The sequence below is a fragment of the Malaclemys terrapin genome, chromosome 7 (assembly GCF_027887155.1).
Source record: "Malaclemys terrapin pileata isolate rMalTer1 chromosome 7, rMalTer1.hap1, whole genome shotgun sequence".
Classification (NCBI taxonomy): Eukaryota; Metazoa; Chordata; order Testudines; family Emydidae; genus Malaclemys; species Malaclemys terrapin.
Window position 1 is genome coordinate 126,403,607 of NC_071511.1, and position 22,768 is coordinate 126,426,374.

The 22,768-nt window shown below is 63.8% G+C and overlaps 1 protein-coding gene and 1 long non-coding RNA gene across 4 annotated transcripts in view; one reads left to right on the forward strand and one right to left on the reverse strand.

Moving 5' to 3' along the window:
* Positions 1-22,768, reverse strand: part of LOC128841012 (prominin-1-A-like) — a 40,902-nt gene that overhangs the window by 6,553 nt on the left and 11,581 nt on the right. For all 3 annotated transcript variants that reach the window (XM_054035644.1, XM_054035645.1, XM_054035646.1), the window contains exons 5-23: positions 22,411-22,531; positions 22,104-22,167; positions 21,042-21,131; positions 18,974-19,164; positions 18,530-18,604; positions 17,907-17,970; positions 17,290-17,449; positions 13,889-14,041; positions 12,878-13,001; positions 12,138-12,229; positions 11,654-11,738; positions 8,238-8,381; positions 6,600-6,671; positions 6,249-6,341; positions 4,012-4,065; positions 2,738-2,818; positions 2,238-2,306; positions 1,631-1,720; positions 908-1,020 (exon numbers count right to left, since the gene is read on the reverse strand). In XM_054035644.1, coding sequence (XP_053891619.1) covers positions 908-1,020; positions 1,631-1,720; positions 2,238-2,306; positions 2,738-2,818; positions 4,012-4,065; positions 6,249-6,341; positions 6,600-6,671; positions 8,238-8,381; positions 11,654-11,738; positions 12,138-12,229; positions 12,878-13,001; positions 13,889-14,041; positions 17,290-17,449; positions 17,907-17,970; positions 18,530-18,604; positions 18,974-19,164; positions 21,042-21,131; positions 22,104-22,167; positions 22,411-22,531 — 1,935 coding nt within the window. The remainder of the gene's footprint in view (positions 1-907; positions 1,021-1,630; positions 1,721-2,237; positions 2,307-2,737; positions 2,819-4,011; positions 4,066-6,248; positions 6,342-6,599; positions 6,672-8,237; positions 8,382-11,653; positions 11,739-12,137; positions 12,230-12,877; positions 13,002-13,888; positions 14,042-17,289; positions 17,450-17,906; positions 17,971-18,529; positions 18,605-18,973; positions 19,165-21,041; positions 21,132-22,103; positions 22,168-22,410; positions 22,532-22,768) is intronic.
* On the forward strand, positions 16,673-20,504 carry LOC128841016 (uncharacterized). The gene is made up of 2 exons (XR_008445759.1): positions 16,673-16,741; positions 19,898-20,504. It is a non-coding gene; the product is annotated as an uncharacterized LOC128841016 (long non-coding RNA).

A 22,768-nucleotide genomic window follows, 5' to 3' on the forward strand; every position in this document is an offset into this window, starting at 1 on the left:
GCCGGCCTGAGCCGCCGGTGTTGGGCTATTCCGGGCCCATGGCCAGCCGAGGGGTGCTGGTTCTCCCGCCTCGGGTCAGACCAATACCACATCCCCATCTGGCTCGAACATGGGGGAAGGAACTCTGGGAGGAAGTGAAACCAGCAAGGTCCCCCGGCCGCGTCTCCAGGAGCCGGCTCAGGCTGATTCCAGGGACCCGTGGGCAGGTGCAGGGGCTGGCGGAGGCCAGAGAGCCCTGCCCAGAGAGCACAAAGGGGCAGGGCGCCAGCGGGACCAGGGGCAGCCCCACACACAGCCACACTGCCCCAGGACGATATGGGCAGGGCAGGGCGCTCTGCGCGGCTGTGCGGAGGAAATCCCCAGCTCCGTGCCCACGGGAGGGAGGGTTGGTTCTGTGGCCCCACTGTGTTGCAGGCCATGGGCAGAAGCCTATGAACCTGCCACCTTCACAGCAGCCATGTTTCCTCCCTCACCCCTTTCCCAGGTGCAGCAGTGGGGCTGGGCTGGGCAGGGGCCCACAAGCCCTGTGCCGCTGGGGGCGCATGGGAGGGGACCAGCTCGTGGCACAGGGGGGCCAGCGTTAATTCACAGCCTGCTCCAAGGCACAGTGTGGGGCTGGGCACATGGTAGGGGTCAGTCGGGGCGGGGGGCATCAGAGGGGTTGGGGCAGGGGTTTGGCCATGGCGGCAGTGGAATATGTGGCAGGGGCTTAAGGGCCGGCAGGGGGCGTGAGAGGGGCTTGGCCCCTGGCCGGGGGTGTGAAGGGGTTGGGGCAGGGCTCGGCCACGGTGGGGGTCGCCCGTGGCAGGGGGTTGGCCGTGGTGGGGGTGTGAGGGGGTTGGGGGAGGGGTCAGGCCGTGGCTGGGGGTCGATGTGCTCACGCCCCGGGGCGCAGGAGCCTCCTTACTCGTAGACGTCGGCGATCTTCATGCGCCGGTAGAACTTGGCGAGCCGCACGGCCAGGATGACGCCGGGGAGCAGGAACATCGTGCACCAGCCCAGGCTGAACCAGAAGCCGTTCTGGCAGGGGAGAGAAGCCCCCAGTCGTCAGCACCCGCCCAGCAGCCCCCTCATGGGCTGGATCGCCCCTCCTCAGCATGGGGCGGGAGCCGTGGGGCTGGGCTGGCTCATAAGCACAGCATGGGAGAGAGGATGGGACCCGCCTCATCCGGCCAGCAGGGTGAGTCAGCAAACAGCTGTGCCTCCCGCAGGCAGGGTCTGAGAGCCTGGCACCCAGGCGGCTGCCCTCACCCCCAGGGATGGGCCGGGGAAAGGGGCAGCCAGGGCCCGTGAGCACTGAACCCTTCCCAACTCAACAGCCAGGGCCTGCTGCCCAGCTCCCACGGGGCCGGCAGGGCCTGGCCGTGCTGCCGGAGTCTGAGGGGCATTCAGTGCAGCCCCTACCCCCTCAGGGCCCAGACCCAGCAAGTCCTGTGGGACTCTCCTTACCCAGCCAGGCCCAGCAGCGTCAGCGAGCCCGGCTGTCGCCCAGGACCCGGAGCTGGGGGTTTCACCCCAGGGCACGTCAGGAATGCAAAGCCCCCATGTAACTCCCACAGCTCCCTCCGCCCCCCCAGAGCCACGCTCCCCACACAGCACCCTCTGCCCAGCTCCCACGAAACCCCCTCACCAAGGAATCCACCACGTAACTGCAGGCGACGGTCGCAGCCACATCCACTGTCTTTGCCGCAGGCCCACAGAGCCCCACCTCTCCCGTTAGCTGGGGACAGAACCAGAGACAGGGACGCGGCCTGTCAGCACCATGTCAGGCACGGGCCCCTGCCCTTCCCAACCTGCCCCCACTGGGCAGGGAGCCCCCAGAGCCCCCCCCTCCCTCCCCCACACCCCAGGCAAGAGAGGAGAGCTGCCCTAGGATGAGGAAGGGGAGTGCCAGCAGCCTGGGATATGCCCAGCTAGAGAGGGAACCCCCCAGGGGCACAACTCGCTGCGTGCCCAGGGCAAGGCCCTGCCTCTCTCAGTGCCTCAGTTTCCCAAACAGGGTGATAACCGCAGCCCGCCCTGCCTCCAGGGCGCCGGGAGGCTCAGCTCGTTAGCGTCCCTAACGTGCTTCAGTGGAGTCGGTGGCAGCCTGCAGTGTGGGGCGTCAGGGGGCAGCGTGTGGGCACACAAGGGCTTCGGGGTGCACGAGGACACACAGACAGTGAGGGAGGGCAGGGCCCTGGCATTGCCCAGGGGGCAGGACAGCCCCCCACACATGCAGTCGGGGTGTCACTCACCGTGCTCTTCGCCCAATCGACGTAGGAATTGAAGTATCCCAGCAGCGTGTTCAGAAAGGCCCGGCTCTCCTGGGGGAGGGGGACAGGGGTGAGGTGCTGCACCCAGGGCCAGCGGCTGAGAGCCTGGGCTCAGGGATCCCCCCAGGGAGGGGGGCTGAGGCGGAACGAGCGTATTAAAAGTTCAGAGCAGCTCGTGCCCCGAGTGGCTGGGGGGGGGCAGGACCCCCCCATGGGCTCAGGTCTCTGCTGGGACGGGATGGCTCTGTGCCGTGACCCCGCCCATCCCCACCCCAGGGGGTCAGAACCTTCCCAGTGCCCTGCCCCCGGGCACCCCCCGAGGCTTTCGCGGGGGGGGGTGCAGGGAACTCCACGGCAGAGACAGGGCTTTTCCTCCCAGTCCCGGGTCCTGCTGTGCAGCCCTGGGAGAGGGGAGGGTCCCCCGAAGCCGTGGGGTGTTCGTCCGAGGCCCCCCTCCCCGGAAGGGGCTGGGAGGGGCTCACGTTGCTGATGATCTCCGCAGCCTTGGTGTCTAGGAAGGTCTGAGCGTCCTCGATCCGCTGCAGCGTGTCATTGATCTGCGCCTGGGGGGCAAGGAGCGGGATGGGACCCAGCAGCTCGGCCAGGCCTGGGCTGGGCCCCAGTGCAGAAGGGGGAGCCCCCGGCAGCCCCTCACCCGCCCTGGCGGGCAGTCGCCTGGCAAGGGGAGTCGCTCCCGGGAGTCCTGTCCCCACATGGCCACAAGGTGGCAGCTTCTCAGCAGCGTCGGGTTCCCAGTGTCGGCTCAGGACACCCGGCGCTCAAAGCCCCTTGCAGGGTGCTGGGCAAAGCAGAGACACTGCTGCCCCCGCCAGTCCCCACAGGCTCCCACCCGACAGCACAGGGCCCCTCGACCCCGACCCACAGCCCCTGCTAGCCCAGCCCTTCCCCCCCAGCTCTGCCTGTGCCCCTCACTCCCGACCCGCAGCCCCTGCTAGCCCAGCCCTGGACTCCCCGCTTCCCCCCTCTGCCGATGCCCCTCACTCCCGACCTGCAGCCCCTGCTAGCCCAGCCCTCGGCTCCCCGCTTCCCCCTCTGCCGGTGCCCCTCGACCCCGACCCACAGCCCCTGCTAGCCCAGCCCTGGGCTCCCCGCTTCCCCCCTCTGCCGGTGCCCCTCGACCCCGACCCACAGCCCCTGCTAGCCCAGCCCTGGGCTCCTCGCTTCCCCCCTCTGCCGGTGCCCCTCACTCCCGACCCGCAGCCCCTGCCAGCCCAGCCCTGCCCCCCCTAGCTCTGCCAGTGCCCCTCACTCATGACCCGCAGCCCGGCTCTGGGCTCCCTCCCCCCACTCTGCTGCTGCCCCTCAGTCCCGACCCACAGCCCCCCTCCCCTTTCTATTATCCCAGCCCAGGGTGGATCTGGGCAGCGAGGTGACTGGTCTCTGTGGGGCCAGGCTGGGCACTAGCACCCACATGGATCGGGTCACCCCTTGCTTTGGGGGTGTCCCGCAGAGGTGGCTCCCCTGCTGGCCGCTAGCGGAAGTGCCGGCAGGCTGCCCGCCAGGCTGCCCAGGGACCCTGTCCGGGTGCCTCTCAGGGCCTGTGCCAGACGCACCGGGGGAATCCATGGGGCAGCGGCTGGGGACGGGAGCCGCCGGGATGCCCCTCGCTGGCTGTGCCGCCTCCCACTGAGCTCCCAGCACCACTGAGCAGCGCAGAGACTCTGCAGGGTGCTGGGGACCCCTCGCCCCTCCCCCCAGTGCAGCACCCGCAGCTCCCCCTGCCCGCGCTGCTTACCGGGACCTGGGGGGTCGTCGCCTGCAGGGTTTGGATGCTGCGGTTCAGGGTTTGCTGGGGACAGAGACAGGAGGGTTAGGTGGGGGAGGGGATTCCTCTGTGTGACGGAGCAGGGAGCGGGGCAGATTTGACCTGGGAATGTTGCAGGGGGGTTGCATTGGGGATGGGGGACTTCCCTTGAAGGAAGCTACCTGAGCTGTAACCTGAGCCAGGAACGGGGGTGGGGAGAATTAACACCTTCTGCCCGGGAGACTGAACAAAGGAGAGGTTTCAGAGTAACAGCCCTGTTAGTCTGTATCCGCAAAAAGAAGAACAGGAGTACTTGTGGCACCTTAGAGACTAACACATTTATTAGAGCATAAGCTTTCGTGGACTACAGCCCACTTCTTCGGATGCATATAGAATGGAACATATATTGAGGAGATATATATACACACATACAGAGAGCATAAACAGGTGGGAGTTGTCTTACCAACTCTGAGAGGCCAATTAATTAAGAGAAAAAAAACCAAAACTTTTGAAGTGATAATCAAGCTAGCCCAGTACAGACAGTTTGATAATAATCCACACAAGCGGTCCATTTTCTGGACACTACTGTGCTAATAAGCGATGGTCACATCAATACCACCCTATACCGGAAACCTACTGACCGCTACACTTACCTACATGCCTCCAGCTTCCATCCAGGACACACCACATGATCCATTGTCTACAGCCAAGTTCTAAGATATAACCGCATTTGCTCCAATCCCTCGGATAGAGACAAGCACCTACAAGATCTCTATCAAGCATTCTTAAAACTACAATACCCACCTGCTGAAGTGAAAAAACAGATTGACAGAGCCAGACGAGTACCCAGAAGTCACCTCCTACAAGACAGGCCCAACAAAGAAAATAACAGAACACCACTAGCTGTCACCTTCAGCCCCCAACTAAAACCTCTCCAGCGCATCATCAGAGATCTACAACCTATCCTGAAAGATGATCCTTTACTCTCACAGATCTTGGGAGACAGACCTGTCCTCGCTTACAGACAACCCCCCAACCTAAAGCAAATACTCACCAGCAACCACACATCACTGAACAAAACCACTAACCCAGGAACCTATCCTTGTAACAAACCCCGATGCCAACTCTGTCCACATATCTATTCAAGTGACATCATCATAGGACCTAATCACATCAGCCACACCATCAGGGGCTCGTTCACCTGCACATCTACCAATGTGATATATGCCATCATGTGCCAGCAATGCCCCTCTGCCATGTACATTGGCCAAACCGGACAGTCTCTACGCAAAAGAATTAATGGACACAAATCTGACATCAGGAATCATAATACTCAAAAAAACAGTGGGAGAACACTTTAACCTGTCTGGTCATTCAATGACAGACCTGCGGGTGGCTATATTACAACAGAAAAACTTCACAAACAGACTCCAAAGAGAGACTGCAGAGCTAGAATTGATATGCAAACCAGACACAATCAACTCCGGTTTGAATAAGGACTGGGAATGGCTGAGCCATTACAAACATTGACTCTATCTCCCCTTGTAAGTATTCTCACACTTCTTATCAAACTGTCTGTACTGGGCTAGCTTGATTATCACTTCAAAAGTTTTTTTTTTTTTCTCTTAATTAATTGGCCTCTCAGAGTTGGTAAGACAACTCCCACCTGTTTATGCTCTCTGTATGTGTGTATATATATCTCCTCAATATATGTTCCATTCTATATGCATCCGAAGAAGTGGGCTGTAGTCCACGAAAGCTTATGCTCTAATAAATGTGTTAGTCTCTAAGGTGCCACAAGTACTCCTGTTCTTCTTTTTGAACAAAGGAGAGGAGGAGCTGGGGGGAGGGGGAAGAGAGGAGCTGCAGGAGGAGTTTTGGTTTGGTTTCAGTTTGGGCTGGGTGTGCAACGCAGGGAACCCCAAGCTGGGGTCTAAGCTCCCTGAACCTCCCTGAGGGACCTAATTGAGGGGGTCTGGTTGTACCTACACGCTCTGCTTGAGACTGTGTTCCTGTCCTTAAATAAACCTTCTGCTTTACTGGCTGGTTGAGAGTCGCAGTGAATCTCGGGAAGAGGGGTGCAGGGCCCTGACTCCCCCACACTCTGCCCCCCACAGCTCCGGGTAGGGAGGGGGACGCGGCGTGTCCCAGGCCCTTCCCCACTCCCTGCCCCGGGGGACCCTGCTCCCAGCTCGGGGGAAGCACCAGGGGCCCATGGGGTCACTCACCATCTCCGGCAGGAAGCGGGACTTGATCTGCCCATTGATCTGTCTCAGGTCAGACGCCTCCTCCTGCAGCTCCTGCCTCGTGGTCAGGTTGCGCTGAGCCGAGGGGGGGAGAGAGTCAGAGGCACCTGCCCGGCCCAGCCCCCCCCAGTCCCCGGGGCCACAGCCCGGGGGGAGCCAGAGCAGGACGAGCCAGACAGCCCCTGGGGAGCCGGCTCCCCGGCCTGCACGCCCCACCCCACCCGCCTCCCAGGGGAGGGGAGCGATCAGCAATGACAAGAGCCCCCCCAGGCAGAACCCCAGTGACCCTGGGGAGCCCACACCCAGCGCAGGGCGGTTCCCGGCGTCACTCACAGACACATTGGCCAGCGCCTCCAGCTGCTCCGCCAGCACCAGCAGGTCCCGCTGCGTCACGTTCCTCTCCAGCTGGAAGAGACGAGCAGAGAGTGGGGGGGACAGACCCCGTCACACCAGGGATCTCCCCTGGGCCGAGGCGGGGGGGGGACAGACCCCGTCACACCAGGGATCTCCCCTGGGTCGAGGCTGGGGGGGGGGGGGAGACAGACCCCGTCACACCAGGGATCTCCCCTGGGCCAAGGGGGGGGGGACGACAGACCCCGTCACACCAGGGATCTCCCCTGGGCTGAGGCGGGGGGGGGGGGAGACAGACCCCGTCACACCAGGGATCTCCCCTGGGCCGAGGCGGGGGGGGGGGGGAGACAGACCCCGTCACACCAGGGATCTCCCCTGGGCCGAGGTGGGGGGGGGACAGACCCCGTCACACCAGGGATCTCCCCTGGGCCGAGGCGGGGGGGGGACAGACCCCGTCACACCAGGGATCTCCCCTGGGCCGAGGCGGGGGGGGGACAGACCCCGTCACACCAGGGATCTCCCCTGGGCCGAGGCGGGGGACGGGGACAGACCCCGTCACACCAGGGATCTCCCCTGGGCCGAGGCGGGGGGGGGACAGACCCCGTCACACCAGGGATCTCCCCTGGGCCGAGGCGGGGGAGGGGGACAGACCCCGTCACACCAGGGATCTCCCCTGGGCCGAGGCGGGGGGGGGGGGACAGACCCCGTCACACCAGGGACACCCCCTGGGCCGAGGCGGGGGGGGGGGGACAGACCCCGTCACACCAGGGATCTCCCCTGGGCCGAGGCGGGGGGGGGACAGACCCCGTCACACCAGGGATCTCCTCTGGGCTGAGGCGGGGGGGGACAGACCCCGTCACACCAGGGATCTCCCCTGGGCCGAGGCGGGGGAGGGACAGACCCCGTCACACCAGGGATCTCCCCTGGGCTGAGGCGGGGGGGAGGGACAGACCCCGTCACACCAGAGATCTCCCCTGGGCCGAGGCGGGGGGGGGGGGGGGGGACAGACCCCGTCACACCAGGGATCTCCCCTGGGCCGAGGCGGGGGGGAGCACAGACCCAGTGTGCACGATGCCCCCTTGGGGTGGGGGGCAAATGGCCTCATGGCCAGTGGGGGGGAGCAGCGTGTCTAGAGCGACCACCCTGGGGACCCGGAAAGACACACAGAGCCTGGCTCAGCCCCCGCCCCCTGCCCCAGCCCCTCCAGCCCCTGCCCCCACCCCCACTGCCCCGCCACCTGCCCCCTCCCCCGCCACTTGCCCCAGCCCCTGCCCCCTCCCCCGCCGCCCAGCACCTGACCTGCCCCAGCCCTTGCCCCCTCCCCTGCTGCCCAGCCCCTGACCTGCCCCAGCCCCTGCCCCCCCGCCACCCAGCCCCTGCTACCCTGCCCTGCCCCCCCTACCCATCTCCACGCAGGAGGGGTGGGATCTCCCGGGGGGGGGAGAGAGCACCCCCACTGGCTGCCCCAGGAAGGTGGTGTGGGACCGGGCCTAACAGCGGTCTGAGGCCACGCGACCCCATGGAAACACCCCAACGTACAGAGCCCCAGATCCCACAACTGCCCCCATCCCCAGCCTGAGACAGGCCCTGCCCCCCCCACCCCCCGGCCCCCCAGCCCACCTGCTGCAGGGCGCCGGTGAAGTTGGGCTGCAGGCCGGAGGCGCCGACGTCCCGGAGCAGCTGCTTCTGGCTGGGGCTGAGGAAGGTGACGGGGTCCAGGCTGACGTTCAGCCGGTCGAAGGCGGCGCTGATCTCGCCGGTGTACTGCGGGGAGCAGCGAGGCCGTGAGGGATCCGGGGGGCCCCAGGAACACGCCACAGAAGCCAGGGCAGCACGACTCAGTGGGGAGCGCGCCCCGGCAGGGCCGGCTCCAGGCACCAGCCTGGCAAGCAGGTGCTTGGGGCGGCCACTCCGGAGGGGGGCGGCACATCCAGGTATTCGGCAGCAATTTGGCGGATGGTCCCTCACTCCCGCTCGGAGCGAAGGACCTTCTGCCGAATTGCTGCCGCAGATCGTGATCACGGCTTTTTTTTTTTTTTTTGGCTGCTTGGGGCGCCCAAAACCCTGGAGCCGGCCCTGCGCCTCGGGCAGCCGGAGCCCCCCGCCTGGCCCCTGGGGGGCTGGGGAGTGCGCCTCGGGCAGCCGGAGCCCCCCGCCTGGCCCCTGGGGGGCTGGGGAGTGCGCCTCGGGCAGCCTGAGCCCCCCGCCTGGCCCCTGGGGGGATGGGGAGCGCGCCCTGGGCAGCCTGAGCCCCCCGCCTGGCCCCTGGGGGGCTGGGGAGCGCGCCCTGGGCAGCCTGAGCCCCCCGCCTGGACTGTGGGGGGCTGGGGAGCGCGCCCCGGGCAGCCTGAGCCCCCCGCCTGGACCCTGGGGGGCTGGGGAGCGCGCCCTGGGCAGCCGGAGCCCCCGGCCTGGCCCCTGAGGGGCTGGGAGCTGGGGAGCCGTAGGCTGGCATATGCAAGGCAGGTACCCAGCATGGGGCCCGGGTTTTTTCCCAATCCCAGACGTTGCCATGGAGACCTGACCCGGCCGCATACGGGGCTGGACCCACCGGACCGGGCTTGGTTCTGTAGGGAGCCTGGGGGGGGGGGGGGGGGGGAGCTCACACACAGGTGCCATTCCCAGTGTAATGCGCCTTGTGGCCCTTGGGCCCTGGCACGGCCTGGCTGGCCCCAGCAGGTGGGTTTCTGCCCCTCCCTCGGCTCAGCGTGTGCGCTCGGGACTCTCCCTGCAGCTCGCTAGCCGCGGCTCCAGGGCCCTAGGGGCGGCTGGGGGGCAGACCCGAGTCCCCGCCTAGCCCAGATGCACACGGACCTACTCTGAGCGCCTGGAGCCCCCCAGGATCAATATGAAAATGGAAAGGTGAATAAGGAACTGGATAAAGGGGAGACTACAATGGGTCGTACTGAAAGGTGAACGGTCAGGCTGGAGGGAGGTTACTAGTGGAGTTCCTCAGGGATCGGTTTTGGGACCAATCTTATTTAATCTTTTTATTGCTGACCTTGGCACAAAAAGTGGGAATGTGCTAATAAAGCTTGAGGGTGACACGAAGCTGGGAGGTATTGCCAATACAGAGAAGGACCGGGATATCCTACAGGAAGATCTGGATGACCTTGTAAACTGGAGTAATAGTAATAGGATGAAATTTAATAGTGAAAAGTGCAAGGTCATGCATTTAGGGATTAATAACAAGAATTTTGGTTATAAATTGGGGACACATCAGTTGGAAGTAACAGAGGGGGGAGAAGGACCTCGGAGTATTGGTTGATCACAGGATGACTGAGCCGCCAATGTGATATGGCCGTTAAAAAAGCTAATGCGGTCTTGGGATGCATCAGGTGAGGTATTTCTAGAAAAGATAAGGAGGTGTTAGTACCGTTATACAAGGCACTGGTGAGACCTCCTCTGGAATACTGTGTACAGTTCTGGTCTCTCGTGTTTAAGAAGGATGAATTCAAACTGGAACAGGTTCAGAGAAGGGCTACTAGGATGATCTGCGGAATGGAAAACCTGTCTTTGAAAGGAGACTCAAAGAGCTCGGCTTGTTTAGCCTAACCAAAAGAAGGCTGAGGGGAGATATGATTGCTCTTTATAAATATATCAGAGGGATAAATATCAGGGAGGGAGAGGAATTATTTAAGCTTAGTACCAATGTGGACACAAGAACAAATGGATATAAAATGGACATTAGGAAGTTTAGACTTGAAATTAGACAAAGGTTTCTAACCATCAGAGGAATGAAGTTCTGGAACAACCTTCCAAGGGGGGCAGTGGGGGCAAAAGACATATCTGGCTTCAAGACTAAGCTTGATAAGTTTATGGAGGGGATGGTATGATGGGATAGCCTAATTATGGCAATTAATTGATCTTTGATTATTGGCAGGTAAATCTGCCCAATGGTCCGTGATGGGATGTTAGAAGGGGTGGGATCTGAGTTACTTCAGAGAATTCTTTCCTGGATGCTGGCTGGTGAGTCTTGCCCACATGCTCAGGGTTTAGCTGATCGCCATATTGGGGGTGGGGAAGGAATTTTCCTCCAGGGCAGATTGGCAGGGGCCCTGGGGTTTTTTGCCTTTCTCTGCAGCATGGGGCACGAGTCACTTGCTGGAGGATTCTCTGCACCTTGAAGTTTTTAAACAACGAGTTGAGGACTTCAATAACTCAGACATAGGTCAGGGGTTTGTTACAGGAGTGGGTGGGTGAGATTCTGTGGCCTGCTTTGTGCAGGAGGTCAGACTAGACTATCATAATGGTCCCTTCTGACCTTAAAGTCTATGAGTCCCGCGGGACCTCGAGCTGCTCCCAAGGCCAGCGCCCCCACCAGGCAGCCCCAGGCGTTGCCCACAGCTGGGCCGATCTCTGTGCCCCCTACCAGGCAGCCCGGTCTCTGTGCCCCCCACTAGGCAGCCCCGGGCACTGCCCACGGCTGGGCCGGTCTCTGTGCCCCCACCAGGCAGCCCCGGGCACTGCCCACAGCTGGGCCGGTCTCTGTGCCCCCACCAGGCAGCCCGGTCTCTGTGCCCCCCACTAGGCAGCCCCGGGCACTGCCCACGGCTGGACCGGTCTCTGTGCCCCCACCAGGCAGCCCCGGGCACTGCCCACAGCTGGGCCGGTCTCTGTGCCCCCACCAGGCAGCCCCGGGCACTGCCCACGGCTGGGCCGGTCTCTGTGCCCCCACCAGGCAGCCCCGGGCACTGCCCACAGCTGGGCCGGTCTCTGTGTCCCCACCAGGCATCCCCGGGCACTGCCCACGGCTGGGCCGGTCTCTGTGCCCCCACCAGGCTGCCCCGGGGTGCTGCCCATGGCTGGGCCGGTCTCTGTGCCCCCACCAGGCAGCCCCGGGCACTGCCCACAGCTGGGCCGGTCTCTGTGTCCCCACCAGGCAGCCCCGGGCACTGCCCACGGCTGGGCCGGTCTCTGTGCCCCCACCAGGCAGCCCCAGGGTGCTGCCCATGGCTGGGCCGGTCTCTGTGCCCCCACCAGGCAGCCCCAGGCACTGCCCACGGCTGGCCGGTCTCCGCGCTCCCCGCACTGACCTGACTGATGTTCAGCAGTTCGTCCAAGGGAACGGCCCGGCCCAGCTGCAGGGTTCGCCACACGGGCTCGTTGTGCTGGCAGTTGCTGCGGGGTGGACGTCAGAGCTGAGGACAGGGCTGGCAGCCGATGGGGGGCGCCCCCCGTAGACAGACATAGGGCAGGCTGGGGGGAGGGGGCGCTGCCCGTGTGGCCAGCGGGATCCCCTCCATCCTGTGGGCCCCGGGGCTGTTCACCCAGCGGGCTGTGCCACGCAGGCGTCCAAGGCCAGAGACCAGCCCCCACCCCACGGACATGGTGCGACCCCTCAGCGCTCTACAGAGCTCAGCCATGCAGGGCCCACTCCAGGGCATCCTTCCTCAGTCCCCAAGAGATCAAAATCGTCCCACCACCCCATGTGCAAAGAGGGAAACTGAGGCATGGGAAGGGCCTGGCCCTGCAGGAAGGGAGGGTCGGGAGGGGTCCCCGGGCAGGGCTGGCACTGACTTGTACACGCTGGAGAAGGTCACCGTCCCGCCCTGCAGCCCCAGCATCTCCGACAGGTTGAAGCTCGCAGTCAGGTCCGAGGTCTCCAGGAACTGGAAGCAAAGAAGTCAGGAGAGCGGCTGAGACCCTGAGACCTGCCCCAGCCAAGCTGCACAGCACCGGCCCATCCCAGGCCCCGGGGGGCAGGAGCTCCACCCCCCAGCCTGCCCTCCCCGAGGCGGGCTCAGCTCCCGCGTGGAAAGGGTTTGCGAGGTTCCTGCTCCTCTCTAGAGGGGCCTCTGCAAACTCGACCCTCACTGCAGCCCTGTGCCTGGGAAGGACTCAGGGCTGGGCCGGCAGGGACCCCAGGGCTGGGCTAGCAGGGGCTGTGGGTCAGGAGTGAGGGGCACCGGCAGAGCTGGGAGGACCCCAGGGCTGGGCTAGCAGGGGCTGTGGGTCAGGAGTGAGGGGCACCGGCAGAGCTGGGGGGAGCCCAGGGCTGGGCTAGCAGGGGCTGTGAGTCAGGACTGGGGGGCACCGGCAGAGCTGGGGGGGGCAGGGCTGGGCTAGCGGGGGTTGCAGGTTGGGGGTTGAGAGGCCCACTCTGCTGTGTTTCTGTCTCCCTCCTGGCCCTACTCACACCCCCAGGCCCCAGGGTTGGGGAGGGAGGTTCTGATCTTCCCTCGCCCTTTTCCATCCCCCGGGCAAGGCAGGGCCACCACCGGCAGTGACACTGGCGGGGCGCCAGGCTTGGCTCTCACCGGCAGGAGCTGCCCGCTGTACCAGGGCCGGCAGACGAGCGTGTCGGCATTGCCACCCAGCAGGAAGGTCACCAGCACCAGCAGCATCAGCAGCCAGGAGAAGAGGAAGCTGAAGCCAACCCCCCTGTGAAGGCAGAACGAGCCGTGAGCTTCCGCCCTGGGCACTGGGCCCGACCCCGGGCACCCGCCTGAGAGCCCCGCCGTCCCCCCCGCACGCAGAGACCCCGGGCACCCGCCTGAGAGCCCCGCCGTCCCCCCCGCACGCAGAGACCCGGGCACCCGCCTGAGAGCCCCTTCATCCCCCCCTCACGCAGAGACCCCGGGGCCCATCGGAGAGTCCCTCTGTCCCACCTGCCCTGATACCTCTCCGTCCCCCTCCCCCCAGCCCAGATACCTCTCCGTCCCCCTCCACAGCCCTGATACCTCTCTGTCTCCTTCCGCCCAGCCCAGATACCTCTCCGTCCCCCTCCCCCCCTGCCCTGAGACCACTCCAACAGCCCCTCCATCCCCCCAGCCCTGATACCACTCCAACGGCCTCTCCTTGCGAACCAGCCTTGGTCATTTCACGGCTCATGACCTGCCTGGAGACCAGACCCCAGCGTACTGTCCCGGTGCGGCTGCCCCACAGCTCGATGCCCCCTCAGTCCTGGGCCCACGTAGCTCACTGCTCGTCACTGGCTCCCCTCTGCCTTTGCCTGCTAGACCCAGGAGCCCCCCTCTCAGAGCCCCCCTCCACCAGGGTCGGGTCACCTCCGGGCTGCCCCTTGGCTAAGGGAGGAGATGGGGCTCGGCACGGCTCTCCCCAGCCCCCCAGTCCTGCTGAGCCCTCCCCAGTCCGTCCACGTCTGGGTCGCAGCGCGGGCGCCACAACTGGGTGCAGGATCCCGTGCAGGTCTCCCCAGCGCCGTGCCCGAGGTCCTGCCGCTATCCGACATCACAGCCCCGCGTGGGGCTCCCCGGGGCAGCGTGGGAGCCGCTGTAACGGCACCGGGGGCCGCGGGGGGCTCTTACGCCATGAAGAAGTCCCCGCCGGAGTTGGAGAGGCAGCCGCGCTCCGTGGGCAGCACCGACGGCTTCAGCCCGAGGGCCCCCAGCACCAGGGCCAGCAAGTAGCACAGGACGATCAGAAGCACCAGGCAGCAGAGACAGATGCCCACGATCCACCTGCGGGGGAGACGTTAGAGACCCGGTCCCTGGTGGGGCAGGAGTCTGGGGGCTGGCGGGGGGTCACCCCCTGCAGCAGGGGGAACCTGCTGCCAGACTGAGGGGGGGGTCTCTCCTTAGAACAGACCCCCCTCGTCCCCAGGGCGCCCCAGCTCTCGGTGCTCCGGGGGACAGTGGGCTGCTCCAAGCCAGGGCTGGCTGCTCCCCCGCCGCGCTCCCCAGCCCAACGGCAGGGCTCAGCCTGCGCTCCCCTCACCCCCCCAACAACCACCCCCCTCCGAGGGCAGGGGGCTCCGAGCCCACCCGGGCGTTGGTCCCACACCCCGACGCAGGGAAGGAGCCCTGCAGTGCGTGAGCTGGGGACACCACACCACGCGCTATGCAGCTCCGGCCCCGGCGACCCCCCAAGAGTCCCCGATGGATCGGGGTGTCACGTTGCACTCTATAGGATTTTATGAAAATATGCTAATGTAACTGGGATATGCTTCATGCAAAAGGTCTCTTGTAAGGAATCATTGCAAAGCTTATAATCTCCTGAGTGTGATCATCGTATTTGTATAAATGTACCACTCTTGTATCTGGGACTAGAAATATGAAAAATAACTCTGAGGGCCTATTGTCATTATGCAAAGTGTGGGCCATTAACGGTGGTCTGGAATCTTGATGGCTCCCATTAACCAGGACCATTGTCTGCAGATGGCTGTGTTTTACCTGTGAGTCTTCCTGTATATGTGTGTGCTGGCAAGGGGGTAATGAAGTCTTGCAGTGACATGTGATCATGTCACCTGACCTGGAATCCATCTTTAACCTGGAATCCAGCTTTTCCGGGGGGGGGGTGGAACCCAGAGGGACAAAGTATTCCCACCTTATTCAAAAGAGATATAAGTGGGTGGAACATAGGGTTACTATCCGTCCGGGTTTCCCCGGACATGTCCGGCTTTTTTAGCTTTAAATGGCCGTCCGGGGGGGGATTTCCCCCTTCCCTCATGCAGAGTGCGGCACAGCTGATTGGACGGCTGGGCCTGATTGAAAGCCGCTCGCAGCCACTGGGGCCTCTAGCAGCCAGAGTCCCTCCCCCTCCTCCCGCTCCCTCCTCCCCTGCAGAGCAGCGCCCCAGTGTTTGGCTGCACGTGGAGCCCGCAGCTCCCCCTCGGCCTGGTGGGGGGGGGGGCAGGCAAGGGACAGGGAACGGGGGGTTAGGTTGGTCAGGGGTTCTGGGGGGGCTGTCAGGAGAAGGGGGTGTAGAGAGCAGTTGGGGCAGGCAGGGGACAGGGAACGGGGGGTTAGATTGGTCGGAGGTTCTGGGGGGGCTGTCAGGAGAAGGGGGTGTAGAGAGCGGTTGGGGCAGGCAAGGGACAGGGAACGGGGGGTTAGATTGGTCGGGGGTTCTGGGGAGGCTGTCGGGAGAAGGGGGTGTAGAGAGCAGTTAGAGCAGACAAGGGACAGGGAACGGGGAGTTAGATTGGTCGGGGGTTCTGGGGGGGCTGTCAGGAGAAGGGGGTGTAGAGAGCGGTTGGGGCAGGCAAGGGACAGGGAATGGGGGGGTTAGGTTGGTCAGGGGTTCTGGGGGGGCTGTCAGGAGAAGGGGGTGTATAGACCGGTTGGGGCAGGCAAGGGACAGGGAACGGGGGGTTAGGTTGGTCAGGGGTTCTGGGGGGGCTGTCAGGAGAAGGGGGTGTAGAGAGCGGTTGGGGCAGGCAAGGGACAGGGAACGGGGGGGTTAGGTTGGTCGGGGGTTCTGGGGGGGCTGTCAGGAGAAGGGGTGTAGAGAGCGGTTGGGGAAGGCAAGGGACAGGGAACGGGGGGGTTAGGTTGGTCGGGGGTTCTGGGGGGGCTGTCAGGAGAAGGGGTTGTAGAGAGCGGTTGGGGCAGGCAGGGGACAGGGAACGGGGGGGTTAGATCGGTTGGGGGTTCTGGGGTGGGCTGTCAGGAGAAGGGGGTGTAGAGAGCGGTTGGGGCAGGCAAGGGACAGGGAACGGGGGGGTTAGATTGGTCAGGGGTTCTGGGGAGGCTGTCGGGAGAAGGGGGTGTAGAGAGCAGTTGGAGCAGACAAGTGACAGGGAACGGGGAGTTAGATTGGTCGGGGGTTCTGGGGGGGCTGTCAGGAGAAGGGGGTGTAGAGAGCGGTTGGGGCAGGCAAGGGACAGGGAACGGGGGGTTAGATTGGTCGGGGGTTCTGGGGGGGGCTGTCAGGAGAAGGGGGTGTAGAGAGCAGTTGGGGCAGGCAGGGGACAGGGAACGGGGGGTTAGATTGGTCGGGGGTTCTGGGGGGGCTGTCAGGAGAAGGGGGTGTAGAGAGCAGTTGGGGCAGGCAGGGGACAGGGAACGGGGGGTTAGATTGGTCGGGGGTTCTGGGGGGGCTGTCAGGAGAAGGGGGTGTAGAGAGCGGTTGGGGCAGGCAAGGGACAGGGAACGGGGAGACTTAGATAGGGGGTGGGGTCCTGGGGGCAGTTAGGGTAGGGGGGGACAGGTAGGGGGATTCTGAGGGGGGCGGGAAGTGGGAGGGGGCAGGGCTAGGGCGGCACCCCGTGTCCTCTTTTTTGATTGTTGAAATATGGTAACTCTAGTGGAACAGAACAAAGGAGGAGCCATCCTGAGGAATCCCCCAGCTACCACCTGAGCGGGAGCAAGGGGAAGGACTGGGCCCAGGCTAGGACGGCGTCCAGGCTGTGACAGACACTTATTGAAACATCTCTGAGGGTGAGAGTTTATCTGTACTCAGTTGTATTACTGTATTAGGCTTAGATTTGCGGGTTTATTTTATTTTGCTTGGTAATTCACTTGTTCTGTCTGTTACTACTTGGAACCACTTAAATCCTACTTTCTGTATTTAATAAAATCACTTTTTACTTATTAATTAACACAGAGTATGTATTAATACCTGGGGGGGGGGGGCAAACAGGTGTGCGCAGGGTAGCTTTACACAGGGTAAAACGGATTTATTTGGGTTTAGACCCCATTGGGAGTTGGGCATCTGAGTGTTAAAGGCAGGAACACTTCTGTGAGCTGCTTTCAGTTAAGTCGGCAGCTTTGGGGCAAGTAATTCAGACCCTGGGTCTGTGTTGGAGCAGACGGGCGTGTCTGGCTCAGCAAGACAGGGTGCTGGGGTCCCAGGCTGGCAGGGAAAGCAGGGGCAGAAGTAGTCTTGGCCCATCAGTTGGCAGTTGGGTTTTTGTGATCCAACCCATCACACAGGGAGCCCCAGGCGGGATCAGCCTCCACGCGGGGGGCAGCAGCCCAGCCCCTACCTGTAGCTGTCGTAGGTGGCAACCTGCGGCTCGTATTCCTTGGCCTGCCTGCCAATGGTGTCCAGCGTGGCCGTGACGTTCCCCAGCGTGTCCAGCACCGGGATCTCATTCCGCACCCCACCAATCTTCCGCCTGACCTCAGCCAGCTGGCTCCGTGCGTCTGTTGGGGAAAGGAACGGCCGCGTCAGGGACGCACAGGCACTGACGGCTGCTCCCGTAGCCTCCTGGGGCCCACGCTCCAGCTCCCCCTGCACAACGCACGGGGCAGACGCAGCCCGCGGTGGACAGATCTGAGGGGGCAGCAGGTGGAGAGAGCCTGAGAACGGGAGAGCTGTGCTGATTGGACAAGGGAGAACATGGCGGGGGGCAGAGGGGAGAGCAAAGACCCACTTCATAGGCCAAGGTGGGGCCTGGACCCCTGGCTCCGGGGAGGGACAGGCAGAGCCTCTAGGGGACAGGCAGGGCCCCGGTCATTACAGTGCCCAGTCCCAGAGCAGGGAGCCACGCTGGCTGGGGCAGGAGAGGTCTCCCCAGAGGGAGGGGGAGGAGGTGCCCCAGATGACCCCTTCCCGTCCCTCGCGGGCATCCCTGTATTACCAGATGGCAGCGCCACTTACCCGCCACCACCTTCTGCGCCTGCTCCTCTACCCTCGTGGGAGTCTTGTTCAGCGTCTCGTTGGCCTGCAGCCCCAGACACGGACAGGGGAGAGACAGACAGACAGACAGGCTCAGATCCCAGCCCAGGGCCCCAACGCAAAGCACTGGGCGAGGGCAAACGCACCACCCGGCCCTGCTCCAGCCCCACTCCCCAGCCCCACATGCCCCAGCACAGGGGATGGTCAGAAATACCCAGCACTGGCCAATGCCATAGGCTCAGCGCTGGCCCGAACGGGCTGCTGGGCTCTCCCCATATGGGGTGCGGTACCACAACGGAGGCACTCTCAGCCCCGCCCCAGGCAGCACTGGGCTGGGCGGACCGTTGGCCTGCTCCAGGTCAGGTGGGGCAGATGCTCGGCTAGCACGGTGGGCATTTTCCACATGGCGTCAGTGGTTTGGGTCTCCTGCCCCGCCCCAGAGCCATGGCTTGGAGACGCAGGCTGAGGCAGGCATGGCTGGGTTGCTCACCCTGCCAAGCCGCACCCTGGGGCAGGGAGAGCTGGCAATGCCCCTACAGACCAGCCCCACAGGGTACCGGTCAGAACCACGTCCTGCTAGCCCCGCGCCACCCCCCAGTCTGTACCTGCTGCAGGGCAGCGCTCAGGTTGGCATTGGTCAGATTATTCAACAGTTCCAGCTGGCTGCTCACGTCCGGGACCTGGGGAAACAGGAGCAGATGGGTCAGATGGCAGGGCTGGCGCGTGGGGAGGAGGTGCCGGGCTGAGAGGGTGCCGGGCAGAAGCAGGGTGCTGCTGGGAGCTGGCTCCGTCTGGGCCTGGCTATGTACGTCCCAGCAGGGGTGGCAGGATGGCGCCCATGTGAGCGCACAGAGGTATGTGCACATGGGGAGGTCAGCAGGTATATTGGGGGGGTATTTGCATGTCGGGGAGGTTTCAGTCCCTCCAACCCCATACACCCACCCAGCCCCCCATGCCAACCTGTAACCCATGCACCCATCCAGCCCCCATGCACCCCACCCCACCCTGTGCCCCCTACAGCCCCCCAGCCCCCCGTGTGCTCGCCTCACCATGCTGAAGTCGGCGTCGGGGGCCAGGCCACTGACGGACACCTGGGTGCAGGGCGGGTCACAGCTCTGCAGGGTCCGGTTGATCCGCTCCTGCAGGCGGCTGAGGTTCTGGGTCAGCTCCCGCTGCAGCTGCTGCAGGCGCAGGCCTGACTCGTTCACGGCTCGGAGCTCCCGATCCACCAGGTCCGTCACTGGGGGGCGACAGCAAGGCGCTCCCACGGCTCAGTCCTCGTCCCGTCTGCACCGTGCCCCAAGCCAGGGACACCCCCTGACTGTGCCACAAGGGGGACCCCCAGACACCCCCAAGGTGACCCCTCAGCACCTCAGCCAGCCTGTCTCAGACCCAGGGGCGGCTCTATGGTTTTTGCCGCCCCAAGCACGGCAGTCAGGCAGCTTTCGGCAGCATACTTGCGGGAGGTCCGCCGGCCCCACGCCTTTAGCGTCCCCACCGCCGAATTACCGCCGAAGCCGTGGGACTGGCGGACCTCCCACAGGCAGCCTGACGGCCGCCCTCACAGCAACCGGCACGCGCCCCGCCGCGGCTTGCCGCCCCCGGCACGCACTTGCTGCGCTGGTGCCTGGAGCCGCCCCTGCTCAGATCACCTTGCTCACTCCCACCCTGCTCCGTGCTGCAGGGGTGGGGGAAGGAGTTGGGAGCAGCCTCTGCCCAGGCCCTGGGGGCCACGGTGAATCGGGGGATCCCAGGGGATGGTTAATGGGGGAGCTTCTCCAGCCCAGGGTCCCTGGGGCTCCTGTGATTTTCTGTGCCCCTCAGGTGTTGAGGCTGGGGGGAGTGACATTCTATACCTTGGGGAGCGTGCTGTAACCCCCATATCATATCATCGTGATCTTACTTAGAAAGCAGCCTTGTAAGGTATCCGGGGAAAGGTTCTGATCTGCTGAAAGTCATTTCTCTCTCCATAGATGTGTATCGTTCATGCATACGACGTTATGAGAATTGTGTTGTATGGTTGTCACTAAAACATGCTGTGAGCTGAGGAATCGGCCAGATATTCGCTCCCCAGAGGCAACAGCAAGGAAAGTAACTAACGCCCGGGCGGGGAGTCGAACAACCCATCAGCAGCCATTGTCCAGCAAGGGAGCTACAATGCGATGAGTCCCCTGCACGAGGCCCCACCGGGGGAATTGCTCAGCCTCGCTTGGAGAGACTCAGCAATGCCCCCAGACGTGCCTGGACTTGTGCTCCCCAAGCACATGGACTGAGGGTATAAAACAGGCAGTGTGGACAGCCCAACCTCTGCTGCAAGCGACCAGGCCACTGAGAAGAAGACAAGACTCCGACACAGGAGACTGGCCCAGGATCAGGGGACAAACCTGTGTACTAAGGACTGCAACATCCAGTGGGGTGAGAAACTGCTTCATCTACTTGCTGCCCAGTCCAATAGGGCTGAGAGTTTAGGCTGCCAGCTTATGTTGTATTTTCTTTTGGTACCACTCTGAGTTGTTGTGCTTTGACTCGTAATCACTTACAATCTAGCTTTGTCGTTAATAAATCTGTTGGTTTATTCTACTGAAGCAGTGCGTTTGGTTTGAAGCGTGTCAGACTCCCCTTGGGATAACAAGTCTGGCACATATCAATTTCCTTGTTAAATTGACAAACTCATATAAGCTTGCGGCGTCCAGCGGGCACAACTGGACACTGCAAGATGGAGGTTCCTAGGGTTGTGTCTGGGACTGGAGATACTGGCTAGTGTAATTCGGTCGCACAATCCAAAGAGCAGTTTACACGCCAGAGGCTGTGCGTGAACAGCCCAGGGGTGGGGGTTCTCACAGCAGAGCAGGGTAAGGCTGGCTCCCAGAGTCGAGGGTTGGAGTGACCTAGCAGATCACCGATCCAGATAACACCAGAGGGGAACGTCACAGGGGGTTACGCTGCCCCCCACTGCATAGTGTGCCCCCTGGCACCGCCCCGAGCCCTCGCAGCTTTCCCACCAAACACCCCCAGGGTTACTCTGTCCTCCACCCCCTCGCCGTAGGGGCTTGTTCCCCCCAGTGTCTGGAGGAGCCCCCAGCCCATGCCTGCCCCCCGCAGCCCCAGGGCCGGTACCTTCCAGCAGGCGCGTGGCGTAGGCCAGCACTCCGTACGCCTCCTCTCCCACCTCGGAGATGATCCTGCCGCCCAGGATGGGCCCGATGTCTGCGAAGAAGGGGGCATCGCTGTTACCCCGGGCACAGCCAGACACACGGCTCCAAACCCCAAGCCCCTGTCTGGCCTGGAGAGTTCCCACCCCGCCCCACCTGCCCCCCAGCATGGGCACACGGGGGAGCGGGCAGCGGGCGCAGAACAGGCTGGCCACGGAGCCCATGTCATGCTACGGTCCCTTGAGAGGAAGTGGATAAAGCTACTTGCTGGGAGCCAGGACTCCTGGGTTCCTTACCCCTCTGCCACTGCCCTGCTGGGTGCCCAGGGCCGGCTCCAGGCACCAGCTTGCCAAGCAGGTGCTTGGGGCGGCCGCTCCAGAGAGGGGCGGCACGGCCAGCTGTTCGGCGGCAATTCGGCGGACGGTCCCTCACTCCCGCTCGGAGCGAAGGACCTCCCGCCGAATGGCTGCTGCAGATCGCGATCGCGGCTTTTTTTTTTTTGCGCTGCTTGGGGCGGCCAAAACCCTGGAGCCGGCCCTGTGGGTGCCCATGGGCAGGTGTGGCAGGGAGAGTGACCCTGGCTGGGCTGGAGGGGGCTGTGCCATGGCAGGGGGTGGGATGAGAAAGCACCCAAGAGGGAGAGGAGGAAAGGGGAGGGGCAGGTGGGCAAGAGCCTGGAAGCCCGGAGGGGGCCCAGTGCAGGTGGCCAGCCAGTGCCCCCTGCAGCCAGGAACGGGCTCCTGGGGCCCCAGGGTGTTGGGCTCCATACTGGGGCCGTACAGGCAGGGAGCAGAGCCCCGTGCAGCCCACCCCCCACCAGGGCTCTGAGCGCTGGGGCAGGGCATCCCCAAGGGCTAGCCCAGGCAGGCCACGCATCCCCATCCCCCCCGCCCCGGAGGCAGGTCCCCAGAGCCATGCCACGCTCTGGGCCCAAACAGCCCCCCGCCCCGGAGCCAGGTATCTGGGGCCACGCCCTCCCCTGGCCCCCACACCCCCGGACCCCCCAGCCCCCCGTGCACAGACTCACTCTGGAGGCTGCCGTTGGCCCGGCTCACCGGCACGTCGCTGGAGGCGATGATGAAATCCACTTGCTGCAGAGACAAGGAAAAGGGGGATGAATACGGGCCTGGCTGCAGAGGGGGCTCCCGTGCCCACAGGGGGACTGCACCATACCCAGCAGCAATGGACTAACTCAGGGGACTGCGTGGGTCACTCCAGGGCAGGCCCCTGGCATCCCCGCCCTGTGCAGACCCTGGGATCCAGTCCTGGCCCAGGGGATGGGCGGGGCTGGGGGGCTCCGGCAGGCAGGTGAGCAGCGGGGGCACTGCATGTACCTGGGGGATGGAGCGGACGAAGGTGCCCAGGTTGTCCAGCGTGGTGTTGAGGGCACCAAAGCTGCCGTTCACAGCGCGGGAGACGCGGTTGTTACTGATGAAAGCGCAGATGTTCCCAGCCCTGGGACAAGGAGAAAAGGGGGTGGAGGCGGCATCAGCACACGGAGACCTGGGGGGGCCCTAGCTATGTGCACTGAGCCCCCAGACTGTCCATGCACAGCGGGGCCGGCTCACAGCCACTCAGAGTCAGGACTCCTGGGCTCTGCCAGGGCCTCGCTGCCCCTCCCCATGCCTCAGTTTCCCCCCAGTGAGGTCCACCCTTGGAGGGTGAGGGGGCATAACTAACAAGCCAGCGTAA